General features: G+C 35.2%; 1 protein-coding gene and 1 long non-coding RNA gene across 2 annotated transcripts in view; one reads left to right on the forward strand and one right to left on the reverse strand.

The window, feature by feature from the left end:
• LOC126892390 (O-acyltransferase like protein-like) overlaps positions 1 to 22,619 on the reverse strand; it is a 112,030-nt gene that overhangs the window by 34,467 nt on the left and 54,944 nt on the right. The window contains exon 8 of the mRNA XM_050661908.1: positions 1,806 to 1,999. Coding sequence (XP_050517865.1) covers positions 1,806 to 1,999 — 194 coding nt within the window. The remainder of the gene's footprint in view (positions 1 to 1,805; positions 2,000 to 22,619) is intronic.
• On the forward strand, positions 4,877 to 14,996 carry LOC126892392 (uncharacterized). The gene is made up of 2 exons (XR_007700814.1): positions 4,877 to 5,742; positions 14,413 to 14,996. It is a non-coding gene; the product is annotated as an uncharacterized LOC126892392 (long non-coding RNA).

Consider the following 22,619-nt stretch of genomic DNA (forward strand, 5'->3'; position numbering starts at 1 on the left):
ATCCTTTATAAAAGGTATATTTAAAATCCCTAGATTAGAATAGAATATCCCAGATGATGTCGCTCTACCCAGACTTGTACGAGGACCTAGAAATAATCAAAGAAAAACAAAAAATCCGAATTATATCAACCGCCATGTTTCTTTTAATCGGGACTTCCAACCACTCCACCGACAACTTTTTTCTTAACACATTTACAACATCACTTTTCACCCCCCTTCTACTGCTTCGTTCACATTCACATTTATAATTTATCTGGTACTAGCCACAATGATTCTTTTTTTCATCTTCAGCCATCTAACCACTTTTATCTATCCATAACATACATATACATTACTGATATCATCATCCACACACATCCACATTATAAAAAATTTCATCTACATACAACTCAACACCCTATTTCTACATATGGCTATTATTCTCACCCTACCTATTCAATCTGTCATTACCAACATAAATATAACACTAATCTATAGCAAAATCAAATCAAAAGTATAATTTTCTTTCTGGGTCCCGTTCATGTTCCTTCCACACTAATTTCCTCACAGACATTTTATACCCCCCAGCCCCTACTTTCATCATCTTATGACGGTTTTGGTTTTTGGACCCTTAGGGATCCGGGCAGCCTGCGGGGTCTTTAGGAATTAGTCGCCTAAGTTTGAGCTTGTCTTTCTTAATGATACATCCCCCTAGATTATTTAAGGAATTTTTACACCTCAGTCACTCCCATTGTTATTTCTTACACACTTACTTACACAAGTTCCAAAAGCTACCAATAAGTTAAATGAATTCGATAACTTTAAATCAACACAAAATTGCTTTTGTAAATCTTAGATCTCTTGATAACAAGATTTGATTACTGACTTTAGTTCTTGAATACCAACATTTTTGTAATGTGGTTTGCCTATTTACCTCCACTTACCGTATAAGTGAATACATTTTTAACTACAACTACTAGTATACTGAATTTTAAATGATAATTTTCACAATGGAGTGTGCTGTAATTCTGTTTCATTTCTAATTCTAACAAGCTGTACATCATAGTCTTTAAATATGATAGGTTAATTTTTCAACTTCCTGTGTAACTGTCATTTCTGTCTTGTCATCGTTCGGAGGTCTCTATCCATTTCATTGTCACTTGCTGTCACACTTTCACCATGTGAACAAGTCAAATCGACAGCTCAGATGTTACCTAGGGCATATTAGTAAAATACTTTAAATATCCATGCTTAATGTAGCATTTTAAACCGATGTTTCCTTGACGGACTACTTTTACAGGGCTTTGACCCACATTCTTTTGTAAATTTAGATCTTGGTGATTAGCATGTACATGTCACGTGAGTATAACCTACAACTTTTCTTAACCGTAGTCAATATTTCAATATCTTTGCATTATTTTACCAGGTTATATTCATTTTAGGTAAGCATTGATGATGACTGGTAAACCAGTTGAAAACTAGTTATGTGATTGTGATGTGACCCTTTTTAGGGATTTTAAATATACCTTTTATAAAGGATTTTACTCTTTTTTTAGAATAATAAAATTTGGGACAGCTCGCCATGGAAAGTTAGTCAATTTTTTGTCTGTCTAAACAAACTGGGCCCAGAGCACGCCAAATAGAATTCTATTTTGCTGACGTCACAAAATAGAATTTCATAATGGGAGAATTGACGGTTGCTAGGCAACGTAACTTCACTAAAATAGAATTCTATTTGGCGTGCTCCCGCATCTGACCTATTATATTGAATAATAGACAGTTTCAGTTTTAAAGTAGTTTTGTATAGAACTAATTAACATACTTACTCTGGTGTGATTCTAAAAATCATATCCAAATCATATATGTAACATATAACTGTAGGAATTAGCACTCCCAATGCCACAAATGCGGATAGCAAATGCTTAGCAGTATTTCTATTAATCCAAATTATTGTTAGTATGATTAGAGATAAAAGGTATAGTTGAGTATCAGCTGCCAGGTACCACGTTGTAAAGTAACACTAAAACATTCAAGAATAGTATATTATTCAACGAGCATGTAATGATGGCTATTACTCAAGATGATGAAGTTTGCGACACGAGCCGTAGGCGAGTGTAGTAATTCATCAGAGTGAGTAATAGCCATTACATGCAAGTAGAATACCATATTTTTTCTACGACCTTTTTTATTTAGATTAGTAGAAAGATATAATTATCAACTACTAACATTATTTAAAATCAAAAGATTTTATTTTTCATAAGAAAACATATTTTATATAACTATGGCAACACTGTTACAATTACCCTTAAAATTAATGACGGTGGCTTTTAAAACTAAGACATATTTTAAGGCAATTACATCAAAAAGAACGTTTTTCTACGGCCGTGCTAAAAGAGCCACTTTCACGCACGCATTTCGTTTCCGAAAGTTGCATTTTTCCGCACGGCGTGTGTGAAAGTAAATTTTCCCGCACGCCGTGCGGGAAAGTAAAATACCTTGTAATATGGCATTATAATATATTATAATACATGCAATAAACTAATATTTAGATATTATTTACTAATTTATTTCAAATTTATCTTATTGTGTTCATGTTTTAATGAAATTAGCACGATTATTTCATTCATAGGAGATTCTGACCAATAGAAAGCTACAGAAATAAAAATTAAATTGATAATTTTTGATAATCTCCCGTCGTTAGGTATATTACGTCAGATGCCCTTCGTTGCTACGAAAAAATACATTCAGTGACATTAATGACAATTAATGTTTTAAAGATTATAAAAGTGATGACTTTCAATCGTCAAATATTTATAAAAACTGTGTGTTTAATGGTACTTACATAAATAAATTACAATAAAATTTTTTGGTTTTGAACAGTTTTATTCATGAAATAATCGCAACAAATTGCACTCGACCTCTGAAATTAATATAGAATTTTTGCTCTCGTGACATTTTGACATAATTTCACTCGCCTTCGGCTCGTGAAATTAAAACTGTCAAAGTGTCACTCGGGAAAAATTCAATAATTTCAGAGCTCTTGTGCAATTACTACTGATAATTCGATAAAATAAAATTACTTTGACATAATATTTAAAAGTCAGATCAGCAGACAATTACAATGGTTTTAAATCGTCGTCATGGAAACCAATATCGTCGTCGTGGTAACCCATTATATTGAAAGTTTGGTTTTGACAACCTTGTCCAAGAATTAATTTGTGTATTTTCACTCCTAAATAAAAATTGATATAACTCTATTTTTTGTGGCTTTTTTCCAAACGTACGGCCCCAGAAAAAATATTGTTCTTATCTCATGCGGAAAGTGTCTTCCCCGCACTCGACTGGTTGCCCGAACTCCGCTATTGCGTCGTTCGGGTCAACGGCAGTCTTGTGCGTGAAAGAATTACTTTCCGCACTAGTTAGGAAAATAAGTATTTCTCCCAAGAAAAAATTATTGTACAATCAACAGTAAGTAAAACAGAATTCATTGATATAATCCGTATAATATCCGTAAACCCTTTTACGGAATAAGTACTTTTGTTTCTGTTTACCTTTTATTAACGTCAATCTTAAAATGTCAAATTTTTAAATTTATACGTAAAAAATATACTAATCCATTGTTACAATTGACAATCTTTTAAACATTTTTCGAAGGTAATTGTTGATATAAGTTACAGTGATTATTTTATTAAATAAACAAGTTTAGATAATTTTATTTGCTCATAATTATTAAAAGTGCCATGCAGCATGCAGCACTTCAATTATTTAACTTCAACCAGTGACTAATGACCCGCGAGTAACTTCAGCCCGTGAGTAATGAATTATTACTCACGGGTAAAGTAATGGGTATTATTATTATCCATTCAGAATAGTGAATAATGAGCATATTATTAAACGATCGTAGAAAAAAAATATTATCATATAGTTTATAAGACTGACGAATCGCAACAAGTAGTACATCAAGTTAAAGGGAAGATTTAGGTAGTACTGTGAGATTTAATGCTCGAATAGGCAATCAAGTAGAACCCGGTATTAAGCAAAAATATAATGAAAATGTTAAAAATGGAAATAGAGAACATCATAGACTTCTGCACGAATAACGAATGTAGGATAAACAACACCTTTTTGGCCACAAGGCCAACACACTTATAGCGGCTTCCCACGATCGGCAATATTGCGGACGGACACGGACCAGCTCGCACCATGCACCGTGGGAAGTGTATCGTCCATGGTAGCAAAGACGCGTCTGTGCCGATCCGTAGTAACAACGGCTTCCCAGGATCGGTAATTTCGCCGACGGACACAGACCAGCTCGCACCACGCACCGTGAGAAGTGGTCGTCCGTGGTAGCACAGATACGTCTGTGGTGATCCGTTGAAAGTCGGTAAAGATCAAAGGTGCGTTATGGGCCCATGCAGACACTGTCATGATTTTTTAAACACAGTAAACGCCAGTTGTATACTTTCACTTTGGGCTAGATGAATTGAAAAGAAGTCAGCGTTTGTATTTAATTGAATGGGGGATTTATAGCCCGGTAGGTAGTGTCAAATTTGACCGGAGCATTTTAGCATGGCTGTTTTCTTTTTATTTAGTTAGGTGTTCCAAAGCTTATTAACAAATGATGTGTCAACTGGCCCAAAACCGGGGCTTTTAGGCAAAAAAAAGATAAAATATGGAAACTAGATGGAAAAACTCTACAACTTATATGAGGCGTTGCGGATAGTAAGAGCGAACTCAACAAAAGAAAGTTTGGAGAAATTTGGGTTTAAAAATGCAGATAGTAAGGGCAAACTCAACAAAAACAAATTTTGAAGATTTACTTTGAATGGGAAACAAGGTCGAACTCAACAATTCGCAGATCTATAATGTAAGAAATTTAAATTCATATTATTGTAGCGTTTAAAAAACCAGTGAAAATATGATCTTTAGATTTGTATAGATTTTACAATCCCTCTCTAAGAAGTCCAAATTTTTTTATTCAGTTTTTTACTTAAATTCAGATTGCAAGGAATTTTCTAAAACCGCACCTGTATACATCTACAAAGTATTGCGCACATTTCAATGTGTTACAAGATTCCTGTTTATTTGAGACGCAAAAACAGAATTTGTAAGAAGTTTTGACAAAAGTACAGTTCTAATGCGTAGATGAACTTTCTAGAAGAAATGTTGAAAATCAATTTGATTGGTTTGTTTGAATTTGGTACAAAGATCGAAGCTCGTAATTGGCTCTGAAGAACGGAAGCCGGAAATTGCGTAGTGACAGGATCAAGGAATTTTGGCAGGAGACGGAGAAGAAAGCAGGCATTCTTACAATGGTAGTGAATCAGTAAACATCGATAGTCAGTAACCGGCTTTTTTGTGACGCAAAAAGTATTTCCAAGTAAATGGGATCTATCAAAGTTCTTCTGTGTTGTTGTTAAGTAGGTGTACCATCAGTTTGATGGTGTAGCAGTTCCTTTTTTGATGGTAAAAGTGTAATATACGCTTTGTAAAAATACTGCGTATGTATTTATGAAAGCCGGCATAGTACTAATATCGTAGTGATGAATTAAACCCAAGCCTCCCGTCTCCTGGATTAGAAAACCTATTTCCCGAGGTAAATAAGCAAATTTCTTTTGTTTTATGGTATTTTCATGGTATAATGGTATATGGTGCAATCAGTAATTTTCCATTGACATTTTCCCCTTCGAGTGACGTATGAACTACGTACGTGCTGTCAAGTGTCATGTCAAGTTTCACAATGGTGAAGTTTTGAATTTTAAGGTATAGTGACTTTTAATAATTATAAAATTCTCAAACTAATAACGTTAATTTCTTTCAACATAAAAAAATAAATCTTTTTGGAACTTAAAATACAAAAATGAAAAAGTAAAGTGTTTGTTGAACAGAACAAAGAATAATTTTGCTTCCATCATTAAAATATTATTGTAAAGACATAATTGTAAGTTAATGTTAAAATCCTTTTTGAAACCTTTTGAAATAGTTAAAAATAAAAGATTTACGGAATGATATTTGACAGGTGACATAGTTGTTGTTATTTTCAATAATTAAGTACTACGAGGAGTAGTCAGTAATTCTTTAATGTAAACATTGTTCCCTGAATGAATATAAATTTTTGTTTTAATGCAAATGCTATAATATATGTCATAATTAGGTCAGTCAGTCAGTTATACAAGTCATAATTAAGTCAGATATCAAATCCTCAATGCAATAATATTATTGTTTATCTTTTGGTGCACCATAACCTATATTCAGAAAAGTAGATGTATTTTTTTACAGGTAATTTTTTATGTAATCTGAAAGTTTTGTTATCTCAAGGGATAATTTTTCAATAAATGCCATAACTGTGTATTTTGTCCTGTTTATTTACCGCTAACCTATTGGCAAAATTTTAACCACAAACTTTAAAAGCTTTTTAGAGTCAAATTTTAAGATGTTGGATGATCATAGAAAGTAAAACTCCTGGTAAGGCGCCCTAACAAAATATAGCCAGGATTTATATTTAACACCCCAGGATATCTGTAAGTACCCTTGTTTAAATTTTTGATAGTAGTAAATATTCCCTAATCCCTAACTTCTTCTTAACGAACTCACAACCTTAGCTCTCCAACCAAAACACGAGCCGCCGTAGCAAAGTAGTTTTTAGAAATATCCCCTAGTTTTCTCGACCCTTTTGTATTTAAGCAGTATCTAAATTTTCCAAGCTTTTATCTTCCCCCTTATTTCTAAGTGTTACAAAATGTCGCCCTAGAACGTGGGGCCGATTCATTTTTCTGCCTCTTTCAGTGTCCAGTTGTGCGCTACAAAATAGCACCCTCAGACGTGAGGCCAGTCTCTTTTCACCCCCCAGTCATATCGTTAAGTTGTTCCCAAGTAGTTTACATTTTTTTAGTTAGTCCCAACTGTTTTTCAACTTAATTTCCTCTCCTTGCCCCAGATTTGAGACCGATTCTACTATCACAACCAGTATCGCAACATAGTTTAGCCCAAGAGCCCCTACATTTTTTAACGTTACGAAGTGGTATAAAATTTTCAATAGGATGTGTAAATATGTACTCATTGTAGTGTATTAACATTGTTTTTATGTATGTACTTATAGTAGATGTTAATACAGTACCCATGGTGAAAGCAATATTTAAATTTTTTTAAAAAAAGTATTGATTGTATAGACAAGTAGTCTATATAAGTAACGTTGAACATTCCAATATTGAAACTATTGATAAAGTATAACATTTTAGTTGTATTTGTGCATTTATTCATAATTGATTAACAATTTTTTACAGAATAACTTGTTTTTGTGATTTTTTTTGTTCGTCATTTGAGTATATGTGTATAGTCTGTGTAGTTTCCGTTTGAGCTTTTACTCCCAATGTTGTCTAGTTGTCCCATTATTTTTTTTCTCAACTAATCTAGCTTTGTCAGTGTCATAAAGATACCAAAGGTTAGTTGGAGTCTGCCTGTGAAGTAGTTTGAGTGTATCCGTGAAGTAAAGTAGTTAGTCAGTCCAATTACTATTTGTCTTTCCCTTCTTGTACCAGAATAGATCACAAGTGTAATACTCGTGATAAAGGAAGTGTGCTTAGTTGTCTAGGAACACTCCCAATAGTTATCGGAACAAGAACCGTTGTTGGTGTTATCCCGTGTAAGCTCATTCGAGAAGCAAGTTTCAATATTGTTTGTGTTTGTCTATCCCTGTTTTGTCTGAAAATATTTGAGTCTGTTGTTTCCTGTTTGTTTTGTGTACCCTTGTGTTATTCCCTGTTAGTCCGTGTCAGTGGTGGAGTGTGAATTTTTTGACGAATAGTTTATTGACCCCTCTTTTGTTTATTGAGTGATTGCAGACCAAGAGCAGAAGTTGCAACAAAGTCAGTGAGGTTAGGATCTGGCTGCGTGAGAGTGCAAGTGAGGTTTGTGTTCGTTTGATAAATAGAAACGTTTTTTTGTCCGAAAGTCATACTTTCTACTATTCCCATTGGTCTTTCCCCTGTGTGTTGTTTTCACCCCAGTTTTAAAAATGAAGTCTACCCAAGTTAATGATCTGAAAACCGATGAGTTATCTTATGAACTTTTCATAAGAGGTTTTAATGTCCAAAATAAGACTGTTGAAGAAAAACGTAAGTTGTTGAGAGGTCAGTTAAGTAAAGAGACCATCTCATCTTCCATTGATTTGACTAAAAATGTAGTCGATCCTGATCAAGAGTTGCCTACAATCCAGTCAATATTAGCAGATTTGCAAAGTATTGCGCGGGCAATGAGTGCACAGTCATCAAAGGCTGACTTTGCTCGTTTCAAAACAAGGTCCAGTCATCTGGATTTCAGATTGGAAAATTTCCCTGATAATGTAGAAGAAGCTATAAAAGAAGTTATTGACAACTATAAGATGGATTTATTGATGTTGACTGGAGATGTCTTAGAAAAGGAAGAGACATCTGACAATGTGTCCGTCCCATCGACTAGTGGTACAACTGCAGTCCCCGTTGCCCCTATTAGTTCAGTTTCAGCCCCTATTATACAAATTTCAACTCCTGTTAGAGTTTCTGATTTAAATATCAAATTTAATGGTGAGAGTAAAGCCCTTCCCACATTTTTAGAAAAAGTAAGAGATTCTGCTAGATCCAGAAATATTTCTGATGATGTCCTGTTTAGATCAGCTTTTGAGTTATTCGACGGAAACGCTGCTATTTGGTATAGGAGTGTTGGAAATACAGTTAACAGTTGGAATGAGTTGGTAACCCTTCTCAAAACTGCTTTCCTACCCCCAGATTATAATGATAATCTCCTTGATGAAATTAAAGGTCGAAAACAAAAAAAGTCTGAGTCAATCACTATTTATTCCGCAATCATGGAGAATCTCTTTAAACGTTTAGAAGAGTACCCGTCTGAAGCCCAACGAGTAAAGATTTTAAGAAAAAATATTTTGGTGGATTATATTCCACTCGTAGCCCTTCAAGATTTTCCCACTGTCGAAATGTTAGTCATAACTGTTAAACGTTTGGAGCAAAATGTTTTGCCCCTGCTTCAAACTACAGAAGGTCTTGCTGGTATTTCATTAGAGGATTCAGAAAAACCCCAAGAGAAGCTTCAGGTACTTGATAAACAAGACAAGCCTGATAACCCCAAAGGAGACAAACGAGAAAAGCAAGATCGTCCCTTTAAGAAATCCAAGTCTACGCAGAGAAATGAGAGACCCAATCCTCCAGTAGATACTGATGAAAGACATCAGTCTTCTTCTTCTTATCCACCAGAAAGACATCAGTCTTCTTCTTCTTATCCACCCCACAGAAATCAGTCTTCTTATCCACCTCCGTTGATGCAATCCCCTCCCTATCGACCGTATGGAAATCAGTCTTCTTCTTATCAACCTCATTCAATGCAACCCCCTCCACAACCCTACCAAACACATGACAACCCTAGAAAAATTATTTTTTGTTTTACTTGTGGTAAGCCCAACCACATTTCTCGCAATTGTACAAACAGAGAAATGTCTTGTTCTCGTTGTGGTAATAAAGGAGTGAGAACGTCCTCCTGTATGTGTCAAAAAAAACTAGGTAGTGTGCAGCCAGTCGGCAGTTACACTCCATATAGAGTTAAGCCCGACAAATTCCCCCAAAACATACTTAACCCTCTTTTTGAAAAGAAAGGTTGTGACAGTCGTCCTCATGTTAGTATTTCTATCTTTTCTAAAAACTTTGTCGCCCTCTTAGACAGTGGTTGCACCACATCCGTAGTAGGTGCCGCTGGAGTTAAATTTTTGGATTCCCAAGGAATTAAATATAATTCTACTCCCTGTAAACACGTCTGCTTAGCAGATGGTTCTCAAAAATCAGTTGTTGGTACTATTGATCTTCCAATTGAGGCTGATGGTGTTTCCCAAGTAGTGAAATTTCTTGTCGTACCCTCCGTTCCCCATAGTTTTATTTTGGGAAGTAACTTTATGCATAAATTTTCAGTGTTCTTGAATTTTAGAGATGGAACATGGCATTCTTCCCAAAAGGAAGAGAAAACAGAAACTTTGTATTCTGTAGACTCATTTTCCCCCACTGAAAAAAATTTAGTAGATTCCACAGTCGCTTCTTTTGAGGAAATTTCTAGTTCCAAGTACATTGGAAGAACCAATAAAATTGAAATGGTTATTGACACTGGTGATGCAAAACCATTTAAGAAAAGACAATATCCTTTATCCCCATACATGAATAAAATACTACATGAAGAGTTAGACGATATGTTACGATTAGGAGTAATCGAACCAGCCCAATCCCCATGGTCAAGTCCTGTATTATTAGTAAAGAAAAAGTCAGGTGAATATAGGTTTTGTTTTGATGGTCGTTCATTGAATGAAGTCACTGTTCATGATACTTATCCTTTTCCCCAAATAGACAGAATTCTTTCGTTGCTTAGAGGAGCTAAATGCATTAGCTCCATTGATTTAAGAAAAGCCTTTTGGCAAATCCCGCTGCATCCTGACTCTAGGAAAAAGACAGCCTTTAATGTTTCTGGTAGAGGTTCCTTTCAATTCACTTCTGTTCCCTTTGGTTTGTGTAATAGTGCACAGATTCAACAAAGATTAGTTGATGCTATCTTTGGCCCTGAATTTGAACCCTATATATTCTGTTATTTAGATGACATCATAGTGTGTACCCCATCTTTTGAAGAACATATCCGATTGTTGAAAATTATAAGAGATAAACTGAAAGAAGCAAACTTGACCATTAACATCGATAAGTGTGATTTTTTTAAATCTGAATTGAAGTATCTTGGTTATGTAGTTGGTAACAATTCCCTTAAAGCAGATCCTGAAAAAATCTTAGCTATGGTTAATTATCCCAGGCCATCTAATTCTACTGAAATTAAAAGATTTATAGGTATGTGTTCCTGGTATCGTCGTTTCATTAGAGATTTTTCCAGTTTAGCCTCCCCTATTAATGACCTCCTTAAAGGTCATAGAAAGAAAAAACAACCAGTAGTTTGGACTAGTGAAGCTGAAAAAGCTTTTTTGAAAATTAAAGAACTCCTAATTTCTGCCCCTATCTTAGCCCAACCCAATTTCGAACTTCCCTTTGTTGTGCAATGTGATGCATCTGACACTGGTCTTGGTGGTGTCTTGACTCAAACTATTGATGGTGAAGAAAAAGTTATAGCTTATGCAAGTAGGTCCCTTTCCCGAGCTGAAAGAAATTATTCAGTTACAGAGCGAGAATGTCTCGCAGTGATCTTCGCTATCGAGAAATTTCGAGGTTATATTGAAGGAGTTAAGTTTTCGGTCATTACTGACCACCATTCACTTCTCTGGTTGAATAAACTGTCCAATCCTACAGGCAAATTAGCCAGGTGGGCTATGCGCCTAAGACAACATACCTTCGATTTGATTCATAGAAAAGGAACATCCCATTTAGTCCCTGATGCTTTATCTCGAGCTCATACCAATGATACACCCAAAGATGCCCAAAAAGTTGATTATCTAGAAATAGATCTTGACAGAATAGACCCTTGGTTCGATGATTTAAGATCAAAGATACTCCGTTCCCCTGGTGATTTTCCACAATGGAAAGTGGAAAATGATTTCATTTACAAGTATGCCCCATCCCCCAATTCTTTCTAGACTAATGATATTGAATGGAAAATTTTAGTTCCCAAACCCCAAAGATTAGAAGTAATGCAATCTTGTCATGAGCCACCTACGTGTGCTCACTTTGGATTCTATAAAACTTTGTCCCGTATTCAAGAAAGGTACTATTGGCCCAAAATGCGTTGTGATGTGCTTAAGTTTGTCAGATCATGTAAAGTTTGTGGTGCTCAGAAAACACCAAATCATGCTCCTTTAGGTAAAATGGGTAAGCAGAGAGAAGCCCAATTCCCCTGGCAAATAGTTGCCATTGATCTGATAGGTCCCTTTGTTCGTTCTAAAAAAGGTTATACATGGTTATTAGTGGTTGCTGATTGGTTTAGTAAATATACCTTAGTCCATCCTTTGAGGAAGGCTACGGCTAAGAGTATTACTGAATTTTTGGAAGATAATGTCTTCCTGATGTTTGGTGTTCCCCAGTATGTGATTTGTGATAATGCCTCAAATCTGAACAACCCTCTTCTAATTAATCTCTGTAGTAGGTATAATGTTCAGAAAGTATGGTTTAGCCCCGTGTATGCACCACAATGTAATTTTGTGGAGAGAAATAATAAAACCATTGGAACAGCAATCCGTATGTATATAAAAGACCACGTAGACTGGGACAAGAATTTAGCAAAGATCAGACAAGCTATTAATACCGCAAAGCACGAAGTAACTGGATACACCCCAGCTTTCCTTAATTATGGCCGTCATGTTCCCCTGAGTGGAAACTACTATGGTGTTGATCAAAACGATCAACGGAAGCAAGATCTAGAAATTATTCCTGGTAACCGTGATATGTATGCTTCAGAAGTAAAAGGATTAAGTCAAGTCTTCGAAAAGGTCAGGGCTAATCTTCGAAAAGGATATGAACGTAACGCTAGAAGTTACAACTTACGAAGAAGAGAAGTCCAATTCCAAGTAGGAGATAGAGTATGGAAAAGGAATAAAGTCCTGTCTAATGCTGCTAACAAGTTTATGTCTAAACTAGCACCGAGGTACATTGAAGCTACAGTCCGTGAAAAGTTGTCACCAGTGGTGTATCGTCTATCTGATTTAAATGGTTCTGATCTTGGTAAATGGCATGTTAAAGACTTAAAACCTTTTGTATGTGATGAAGATAATATGTCATCCCCTTAGTCCTGATCCCCTATTCCCTGTTCCCCCTGTATTGTTCTTCAGTTCCCTTAGTCTTGATAAGAAGTTGATATTCTCTTTGATTTTGGTATGTCGTCTTTTGGTCCCTGTTGTTGTCGTATACCCCCTTGTATGAATTTGTTGTGATTTGGCCCTTGTTGTTGTTGTATCCCCCTTTGTTAGTCTTCTTTTATTTTAGTCTAGTTGTTGAAGTGAGTATATTCCCTGTGAGACGTTTAACATAAAGTTACCGATCTCGACTTGAGACAAATGTTAAGATTACGTTGTCTCATTGAGGTATTTTGAATGGAGATTCTAAATCCTCATTTTTGCTGAACCGTTGCCAACAAAATTCCCTGAAACTCGCTAGGCGTTTAGTGGAGTTTAGGCAGATGCCTATCTGCTGAGCCTAGAGCTCAAATGATTTTTTTAGTTCTCGAAAACCGCTCGCAGTTAGGCAACGAGGTGACAAGGCTGTGCCTGCCCTGATATTTCACTTGTGTTACTGTTGTGGATGTCAGCGAGGTCCACACAGGGCACAATGTTAGTTTCTTCCCCAAGGCACAGAAACTCTTGTCACCTACAGTTCATTTTAGAGTCATTACACATTTCAGTCTACTCGACTTTAAAGAGTCTGGCGATCGATGGTACGCTAGCCCAATCCCTAACGTTTGTTTGTTTAATTTAATCCCCACTAGCCATCATCTAAAAAAATTTTGATGTGATTGTTTAGCCTCACTCAAGGAGTCATGGTTGATTTTTGTTTGGTTTATCGAAAACTGGATAGCTATCCGAGCTTTCTCTTTTCGGAGGAGGCTGTGTAGCGTTTAAAAAACCAGTGAAAATATGATCTTTAGATTTGTATAGATTTTACAATCCCTCTCTAAGAAGTCCAAATTTTTTTATTCAGTTTTTTACTTAAATTCAGATTGCAAGGAATTTTCTAAAACCGCACCTGTATACATCTACAAAGTATTGCGCACATTTCAATGTGTTACAAGATTCCTGTTTATTTGAGACGCAAAAACAGAATTTGTAAGAAGTTTTGACAAAAGTACAGTTCTAATGCGTAGATGAACTTTCTAGAAGAAATGTTGAAAATCAATTTGATTGGTTTGTTTGAATTTGGTACAAAGATCGAAGCTCGTAATTGGCTCTGAAGAACGGAAGCCGGAAATTGCGTAGTGACAGGATCAAGGAATTTTGGCAGGAGACGGAGAAGAAAGCAGGCATTCTTACAATGGTAGTGAATCAGTAAACATCGATAGTCAGTAACCGGCTTTTTTGTGACGCAAAAAGAATTTCCAAGTAAATGGGATCTATCAAAGTTCTTCTGTGTTGTTGTTAAGTAGGTGTACCATCAGTTTGATGGTGTAGCAGTTCCTTTTTTGATGGTAAAAGTGTAATATACGCTTTGTAAAAATACTGCGTATGTATTTATGAAAGCCGGCATAGTACTAATATCGTAGTGATGAATTAAACCCAAGCCTCCCGTCTCCTGGATTAGAAAACCTATTTCCCGAGGTAAATAAGCAAATTTCTTTTGTTTTATGGTATTTTCATGGTATAATGGTATATGGTGCAATCAGTAACTTTCCATTGACATTTTCCCCTTCGAGTGACGTATGAACTACGTACGTGCTGTCAAGTGTCATGTCAAGTTTCACAATGGTGAAGTTTTGAATTTTAAGGTATAGTGACTTTTAATAATTATAAAATTCTCAAACTAATAACGTTAATTTCTTTCAACATAAAAAAATAAATCTTTTTGGAACTTAAAATACAAAAATGAAAAAGTAAATTGTTGAACAGAACAAAGAATAATTTTGCTTCCATCATTAAAATATTATTGTAAAGACATAATTGTAAGTTAATGTTAAAATCCTTTTTGAAACCTTTTGAAACAGTTAAAAATAAAAGATTTACGGAATGATATTTGACAGGTGACATAGTTGTTGTTATTTTCAATAATTAAGTACTACGAGGAGTAGTCAGTAATTCTTTAATGTAAACATTGTTCCCTGAATGAATATAAATTTTTGTTTTAATGCAAATGCTATAATATATGTCATAATTAGGTCAGTCAGTCAGTTATACAAGTCATAATTAAGTCAGATATCAAATCCTCAATGCAATAATATTATTGTTTATCTTTTGGTGCACCATAACCTATGTTCAGAAAAGTAGATGTATTTTTTTACAGGTAATTTTTTATGTAATCTGAAAGTTTTGTTATCTCAAGGAATAATTTTTCAATAAATGCCATAACTGTGTATTTTGTCCTGTTTATTTACCGCTAACCTATTGGCAAAATTTTAACCACAAACTTTAAAAGCTTTTTAGAGTCAAATTTTAAGATGTTGGATGATCATAGAAAGTAAAACTCCTGGTAAGGCGCCCTAACAAAATATAGCCAGGATTTATATTTAACACCCCAGGATATCTGTAAGTACCCTTGTTTAAATTTTTGATAGTAGTAAATATTCCCTAATCCCTAACTTCTTCTTAACGAACTCACAACCTTAGCTCTCCAACCAAAACACGAGCCGCCGTAGCAAAGTAGTTTTTAGAAATATCCCCTAGTTTTCTCGACCCTTTTGTATTTAAGCAGTATCTAAATTTTCCAAGCTTTTATCTTCCCCCTTATTTCTAAGTGCTACATTATGTCAAATATTTTTCTCCGTGCCTTACATCCATTATGGCCTAAAACACCTAGCTCCTGGTTTTCACCGTTCTAAAAATATAGAAATAATATTAATTTTAATATTTCAATATAAATTTCAAATTTGTACTACTTAGTATAGGTCTGGATCCCGCGTATGAAAAAAAGTTGATTAATAGCAAGCTGAAAATTTGTTAATAGCTTAAGGGTGTCTAGTCGGATAAAGTTTGATATATGGGAACACTGGAACAGGGGCAGTTTTAATTGTGGAACAGGTTAAAAATTTGGAACGGTCACACCACGAAAACGGCACATTTATTTTGTCCGACAGAATAGACTTAAACTCTCCGCACAGAGATTAAACTCTCATGCAAAAATCAGACTGCTATTTATCACCTGTCATAATTCCTGTCATTTGACATATTCTACATGTTCCACTCATTAAAACGCCCATTTGGTGATAAATAGCAGTCTGATTTTTGCATGAAAGTTTAATCTTTGTTCGAAGAGTTTAAGTCTGTTCTGTCGGACAAAATAAATGTGCCGTTTTCGTGGTATGACCGTTCCAAATTTTTAACCTGCTCCACAATTAAAACTGCCCCTGTTCCAGTGTTCCCATATATCAAAGTTGATCCGACTAGACACCCTTAAGCTATTAAAAAATTTTCAGCTTGCTATTAATCAACTTTTTTTTCATACGCGGGATCCAGACCTATACCCTTATGTTATTTTTCTGCAACAGGGTAACTTCTAAAATTCTCTTTGCACGATTCATATTGCAAATTCTTCTTCTTCAGGTGCCGTCCTCGTTCCGAAGTTTGGCTATCATCAAGGCTATGCGTATTTTTGATACCGTAGATCTAAATAATTGGCAGCTGCTGCACTGGTACCAATCTCTTAAATTCTTCAACCATGAATGTTTTCTTCTGCCAATGGATCTTTTACCATTATTTTTCCCTGAATAATCAATTGTAGTAGCTGGTACTTTTATCCCCTCATTATATGTCCCAAGTATTGCAGTTTGCGCTTTTTAATAGTAAGCGCAAGTTCTTTTTCTTTCTGCATCCTTCGCAACACTTCCATGTTTGTCACTCTCTCTGTCCACGATATTCTCAGTATCCTGCGGTACATCCACATCTCGAATGCTTCTATTTTACTTGTATCGATCTTTTTCAGTGTCCAAGCTTCCATTCCATAGAAAAGAACTGACAGCACGTAACATCTCACGAGGCGAATTTTTAAATTTAAACTTAGCTCTCTTCCGCATAAAACTGTTTTCATTTTGGTAAAAGTAGCTCTAGCTTTTTCTATTCTGATCTTGATTTCTTCAGAGTTGTCGTTGTTTTCATTAATAACAGTTCCCAGGTAATTATATTTTCTAACACGCTCAATTCTTTGATCATGTGCGGTTATTTCAGAAAAATTTTGTGGAGATTTCGACACCATCATTATTTTTGTTTTTTTGATGTTAAGTGATAAACCGAACTTTTCGCTGCACTCTACTATTCTGTTTATCAGTGTTTGGAGATCTTCCGGGGTTTCTGCTATTAATACTGTGTCATCAGCGTATCTCAAATTGTTTATTAAAGTGCCATTTATTTTAACTCCTATATCTTGGTCAGCAAGGGCTCTGTTTATAATATCTTCTGAATATAAGTTAAACAAGGTTGGTGAAAGTATGCATCCCTGCCTTACCCCTTTTTTGATCTCGAGTTCCTCGGTTGTTTCCCGTTCTACTCTAATATTCGCCTTCTGGTTATAGTAAATATTGAAGATAATTCTGAGGTCCCTTTTATCCAAGTTTTTCTCTACCAACAGTCTCATCAGTTGTTCGTGGCGAACTTTATCGAACGCCTTGTTGTAGTCAATAAAGCACATATATATATCCTGGTTAACAACTAGGCATCTTTGGCACATGATATTAAGTGCAATGAAAATGAAAAAGGTCCTATGTAGCAAAGATTTAACATTAGCTCTTAAAGTACGCCTAACAAAATGTTACGTATATAGTGTACTATACTATGGACTGGAATCATGGACGTTAAATGTAGAGACAATGAGACGACTTAACGCCTTTGAAATGTGGACCTATAGAAGAATTATGAGGGTTTCCTGGGTAGATAGAGTTACGAACAATGAAGTACTGAGAAGAATAGGTAAAGAGAAGGAAGTTGAACTTACAATTAAAGAAAGAAAACTACAGTATCTCGGACATGTGATGCGGGGCGAGAAGTATGGCATCCTGCGACTCATAATGCAGGGAAAGATAGATGGCAGAAGAAGCATCGGCAGAAGACGAATTTCATGGCTGAAGAACCTCAGAGAATGGTTTGGATGCAGCTCAAAACAACTATTTAGAGCTACTGCCTCAAAAATTAAAATAGCTATGATGATTGCCAACCTCCGTAGCGGAGATGGCACCTGAAGAAGAAGATTAAGTGCAAATAGTGCTTCCCTTGTTCCAAGCCCGTTTCGAAACTCGAATTGAGTATCACTGATGTCAGCGTCTAGTTGTTTGTGAATTCTTGTATGTATCACTTTAAGAAATACTTTTAGAGTGTATCCCATTAAGCTTATTGTGCGATGGTCGGTGCACAGTTTTGCGGTTGTTTTCTTTGGAATAGTTACAAACGTTGACCGAAGCCATTCCTTAGGTATTTCTCCTGTTTTATAAATGCAGTTAAAGAGGTCAATCAAAACATTTACTGTTTCATCTTCCACAAGCTTAAGAAGTTCCGATGGAAGTCCATCTGGACCCGGTGATGTGCCATTTTTCATTGTTTTTATAGCATATAGTATTTCTTCTTTAGAGATTTTTGGTCCTTCCTCACCTTGTATGTTACCAATATCATGATCCTCTCTTTCATCGGCAAAGAGTTCTTCTATATAATTCTTCCAGGTCGTAAGCTTTTCTTGTAGGTCAGTTATTATTTGGGCCATTTGCGTTGTATAGCACATTGAGATACTTCCTTTTTTGTATACCTGCCAATTCTTTTACCTTTTTATGTAGGTTAAACGTGTCATGTTTTAATTGCAGTTCTTCAATTTCTTCACATTTTCATTTGTAAAAGTTTTCTTTCGCTGACCTTATTTCATCTCTAATTTGTTTGTGTATCTCGTTTTATTTTTGTTTGCATTTTCCCTTAAACTGTCTTCGTTCCTCCATGAGACTTAAAATTTTCTCTGTCATCCATTCTTGTCTTTTTGTCGTATTTCCTCTGCTAAGGATATTCTGAGCGGGTTTTATTAGGGCTTCTTTTAAGTCTTGCCACTTGTTTTCCACGTGCGTGTTTGGTTCCTTTTTAGACAACATTCTTAGATTACCATTTATCTGTTATTATTGCAAATTAATACAAAATAAAATAATGCTATAAAATAATGCTGAATAATATTATACACGGTGGTCGAGCAGTGAGAGAATATCTCACGTTAAGCGCACTGACTTAACAATTGGGCCATACTAAGTCAACTGAACCACCATCTGAGCAGATGAGTCTATTCGATTGTAGAGGAAGGATAATTCGGAGACTAGAAGAAACTACAGCATGTGTAATTTACCAAGGAAAAAATTGTGTGCAATATTCTGAAACCATGAGGGAAAATATCATATAGCGACCAATGCCGGGTTAAGCAAAGTTGTTGTACATGACTGAAGGTTGCTGGTACGACCAATCTAAGTGAATAGGGGGTTGCCCCCCCCCCCACTAGATCCTTTTTTATTTATTTGGACAAACTGTTTTTTCTTAATTTTATATGATGTAGAACCAAAAGATACATACAACCCTAAACAACCCTTTTCTCTAATAAGCAGTAGTTGTTTGTGCTGTCTGCGTAAATAATGATTACTTATGTTAATCGTATTAACTCAGAAACCTTCCCGGGTTCATGTACAACAACTTTGCCGGAGGTCATCATATATTATGATCAAATGCATAGTTTACGATTCTATAAAGGACATACAGACTTTTTTATATTGTGTCGTATAAATATTAAAAACGTTGTATTATAAAAATAATTATTTTTAAAATCAAAATCTCAATTTTAAAAATAAAAAAAAACTTCCAACGTGGGTAATGGAACCCGGCTCGCCTGGGTGAAAGCCAGGAGCTAGGTATTTTAGGCCATGATGGATGTAAGCCATGGAGATAAATATTTGATAATATTTAGTTGTAGGGTTTTTCCATCTTGTTTCATATTTCATCGTGTTTTGCCTAAAAGACCCGGTTTTTGGCCGGCTGACACACCGTTTTTTAATGAAACACCTAACTCAATAAAGAAAAACACCCATGCTAAAATGTTCCGGTCAAATTTTATTGTTTTTGACCAACGATTTTTTTTACAAGTTGATAATTTAACACAATTTGTTAAAAATAAAATACATATGTGTGTAATTATTGATTTACATGGAATGTGCATAATTACGGTGACCATATGTACTTATTTAAGTAGGACAGTACTTATTTTTAAATATTGTCCTAATGTACTTTAAAACCTTTCTAAGGACACGCGAATGTACTTATTTTTTCTAAAAAATGAATATTTTTATCTTTTACTACTTTTAAACAAATTTCTTTGTATACTGTTCCAGGTATTGCAGCTTTTGTGTCTTGATCCATTCAATATTTCCATTCTTTTGTTGACTCTTCTCATGACTTCGTTGTTTGTTACAGGCTCGGTCCATGCTATCTTCAGGTACCTTCACCCACAGTTCAAATGCTTCCAACTTTTTAGTAGTCGACGCGTTAATTGACCATGCTTCTATCCCGTAAAGCAGAGTCGAGAAAATATAACACCTTGCCAGCCTAACTCTCAAGTCTTAATTATTTCAGTTCTCTTGCACAAACTACATTTCTCATTTTATTGAAGCTGGTTCTTGCCTTCTCTATTCGAATTTTAATTTCTTTGGAGTAATCGTTTGTGTGATTAATTATTGTGCCAAAATAGTTGTAGTTTTCACTTGTTCTACAGTCAGGCTTTTATCATTATTTTGGGTTTTTGATATCCTCATAAATTTAGTTTTCTTGATGTTTACTGATAATCCATATTGTTCACCATACTCAACTATCTTGTTCATTAGCTTTTGGAGGTCTTGGAGGTTGTCCGCTATTATGATAGTGTAGTCCGCATATCTAATGTTGTTAATTGGCGTTCCATTTAGGTACCTTTATTCCTGCTGTTTCTCCCTCAAGAACTTTTTTCATAATTTCTTCAGAGTATGCATTTAATAGTAGTAGTGACAATACACACCCCTGTCGCACTCCTCTTTTAATTTTGAACTCTTCTGATGTGTGTTCGTTAATGCGTATGTGTGCCTGCTGTTTATAATATAGATTTGTTATAATTCAAAGGTCATTGTATTGTAATTGTTTTGCTTTGAGGACGTCCATTAGCTCTTTGTGGCGGACTTTATCGAAAGCCTTGCTGTAATCTATGAAACAGACGTACATATCCTGGTTCACATCCAAGCATCTCTGGATTAGTAGTGTAAATCCAAAGTGGGTTTCTTCAATATTCATATCAAGTGTTTGGTAAATGCGTTTATGAATGATCTTTAAAAACATTTTAAGTGTGTGAGACATTAGGCTTATGGTGCGGTGGTCGTACACAAAACTCCACTGCACAAGTGAAACATTTTTACACAAAATGTGTAATCTACCTAGAAAACTGGAGTACAAATTTTCATGAATTTAAACCATTCAACAGCATAGATCTAAAGTGGGCTCCACACTCTCGGCGAAGTTACTTCGCCAAAGTTGACCGAAGTCCGAAGTACCCTCTCTACACACTCGTTCTACTTCGCGAGGAAGTGCGATACCGACAAAGAGCGGTGCGATACCGACAAAGATCCCTTTGACCAGACCGACAGGAAATGGAAGTAGAACGAAGTGAGGCAAAGTTACACAAGGTGGCCGTCTACACTTTCGTACTTGTTGAACCTCGATCGACTTCGGCGAGAGTGTAGAGCTCGCATAAGAAATGAAATAACATGGAACAATGTTTGTTATTCTCTCGAAGCTTTTAAATTGTATATCAAGGCAACCATGTTAAACGAAGATCAACTCTTTGACGAACTGGGAATTTTGAAAGACGTGGCTACAAGTGAAAAAATTGCTGAGTGGAACAAAAGAAAAAAATAGTCAGGATCGATGGCTTAAAGTTTTTAAGTGTGTAGATCAATTCAAACTGAAAAACTTACAAATATTATGCGAATTTATTTTTTGTCCTCCGGGTACTAGTGCGGCTATCGAGTGTTTATTTTCTGTAATAAATAATTATTATTGGACATCGGAAAAGTCACAAATGTCCATATCCACTCTCAAGGCAGCGATTCTGGTGTACGTAAATTTTGATGAATGAAATGTTTCATTTACTTCAGTCGAAGCCGGACCTTCTTAAATTAATTTTAAGTTCAAAAGAATATGAATGATGCAAAAAACCGGAAGAAGATGAGGCTATTCCAGGTCTCTCATCTAAAAACTCTTAATTGCAGGCTTGTAACTTTTTCAAAGTTAATGTAATGTGTTATATTTAGTTTAATTGATATAATTTTTTATGTTTAGCTACATATTATGTAGTTTATTTATTTTTAATTCCAAAAAGTTATATTTGTCCAATAACAAGATACATTTTGCGTTTTTAATACATTTTTGTTTTTTGTACTTTTTTTTCTTTAAAAAGATATGGTCACCGTATGCATAATACACATTTCACACCATATGCTAAACGAAAACATTGAAAGAGATAGAATCGCAGACCGTGGGAAGGAGCTAATTGAGGTACTTCAATAACACCCGTGGACAAAAATCTATGATATATTATGTTGTAACCAACAGAGATATACATACATCCACTAAAAATAATTGGCATAAGATGCCTCAACTCTGTAGATGTAGGTAGCGTCCATAGCCTGGTATTAAGTAAAATAATAATCATTATAAAATACTTCACACTGAAGAGAGCGACACTAACATAACTAAAGCCTCAACATAATCACCTGGAGAAAGTAACGAATAGAGGCATAATAAAAGAGAAAACCCAAAAACCCAGACTTATCAAAAAAGGAAAGGTTTAGGGAGGAAGTGGAGATAAAACGTGAATAAAAGAAAAAGCTGCTTTAGAATACAGAACAAAACAAACACAAAAGGCATACAACCACTACAAACGAATCAGAAACGAAATGAATACTTTAGTCAAACAAATAAAAATAGTCTGGGCTGATTATCGGAGAATAGGCCA

This window comes from Diabrotica virgifera, chromosome 9 (assembly GCF_917563875.1).
Source record: "Diabrotica virgifera virgifera chromosome 9, PGI_DIABVI_V3a".
NCBI lineage: Eukaryota > Metazoa > Arthropoda > Insecta > Coleoptera > Chrysomelidae > Diabrotica > Diabrotica virgifera.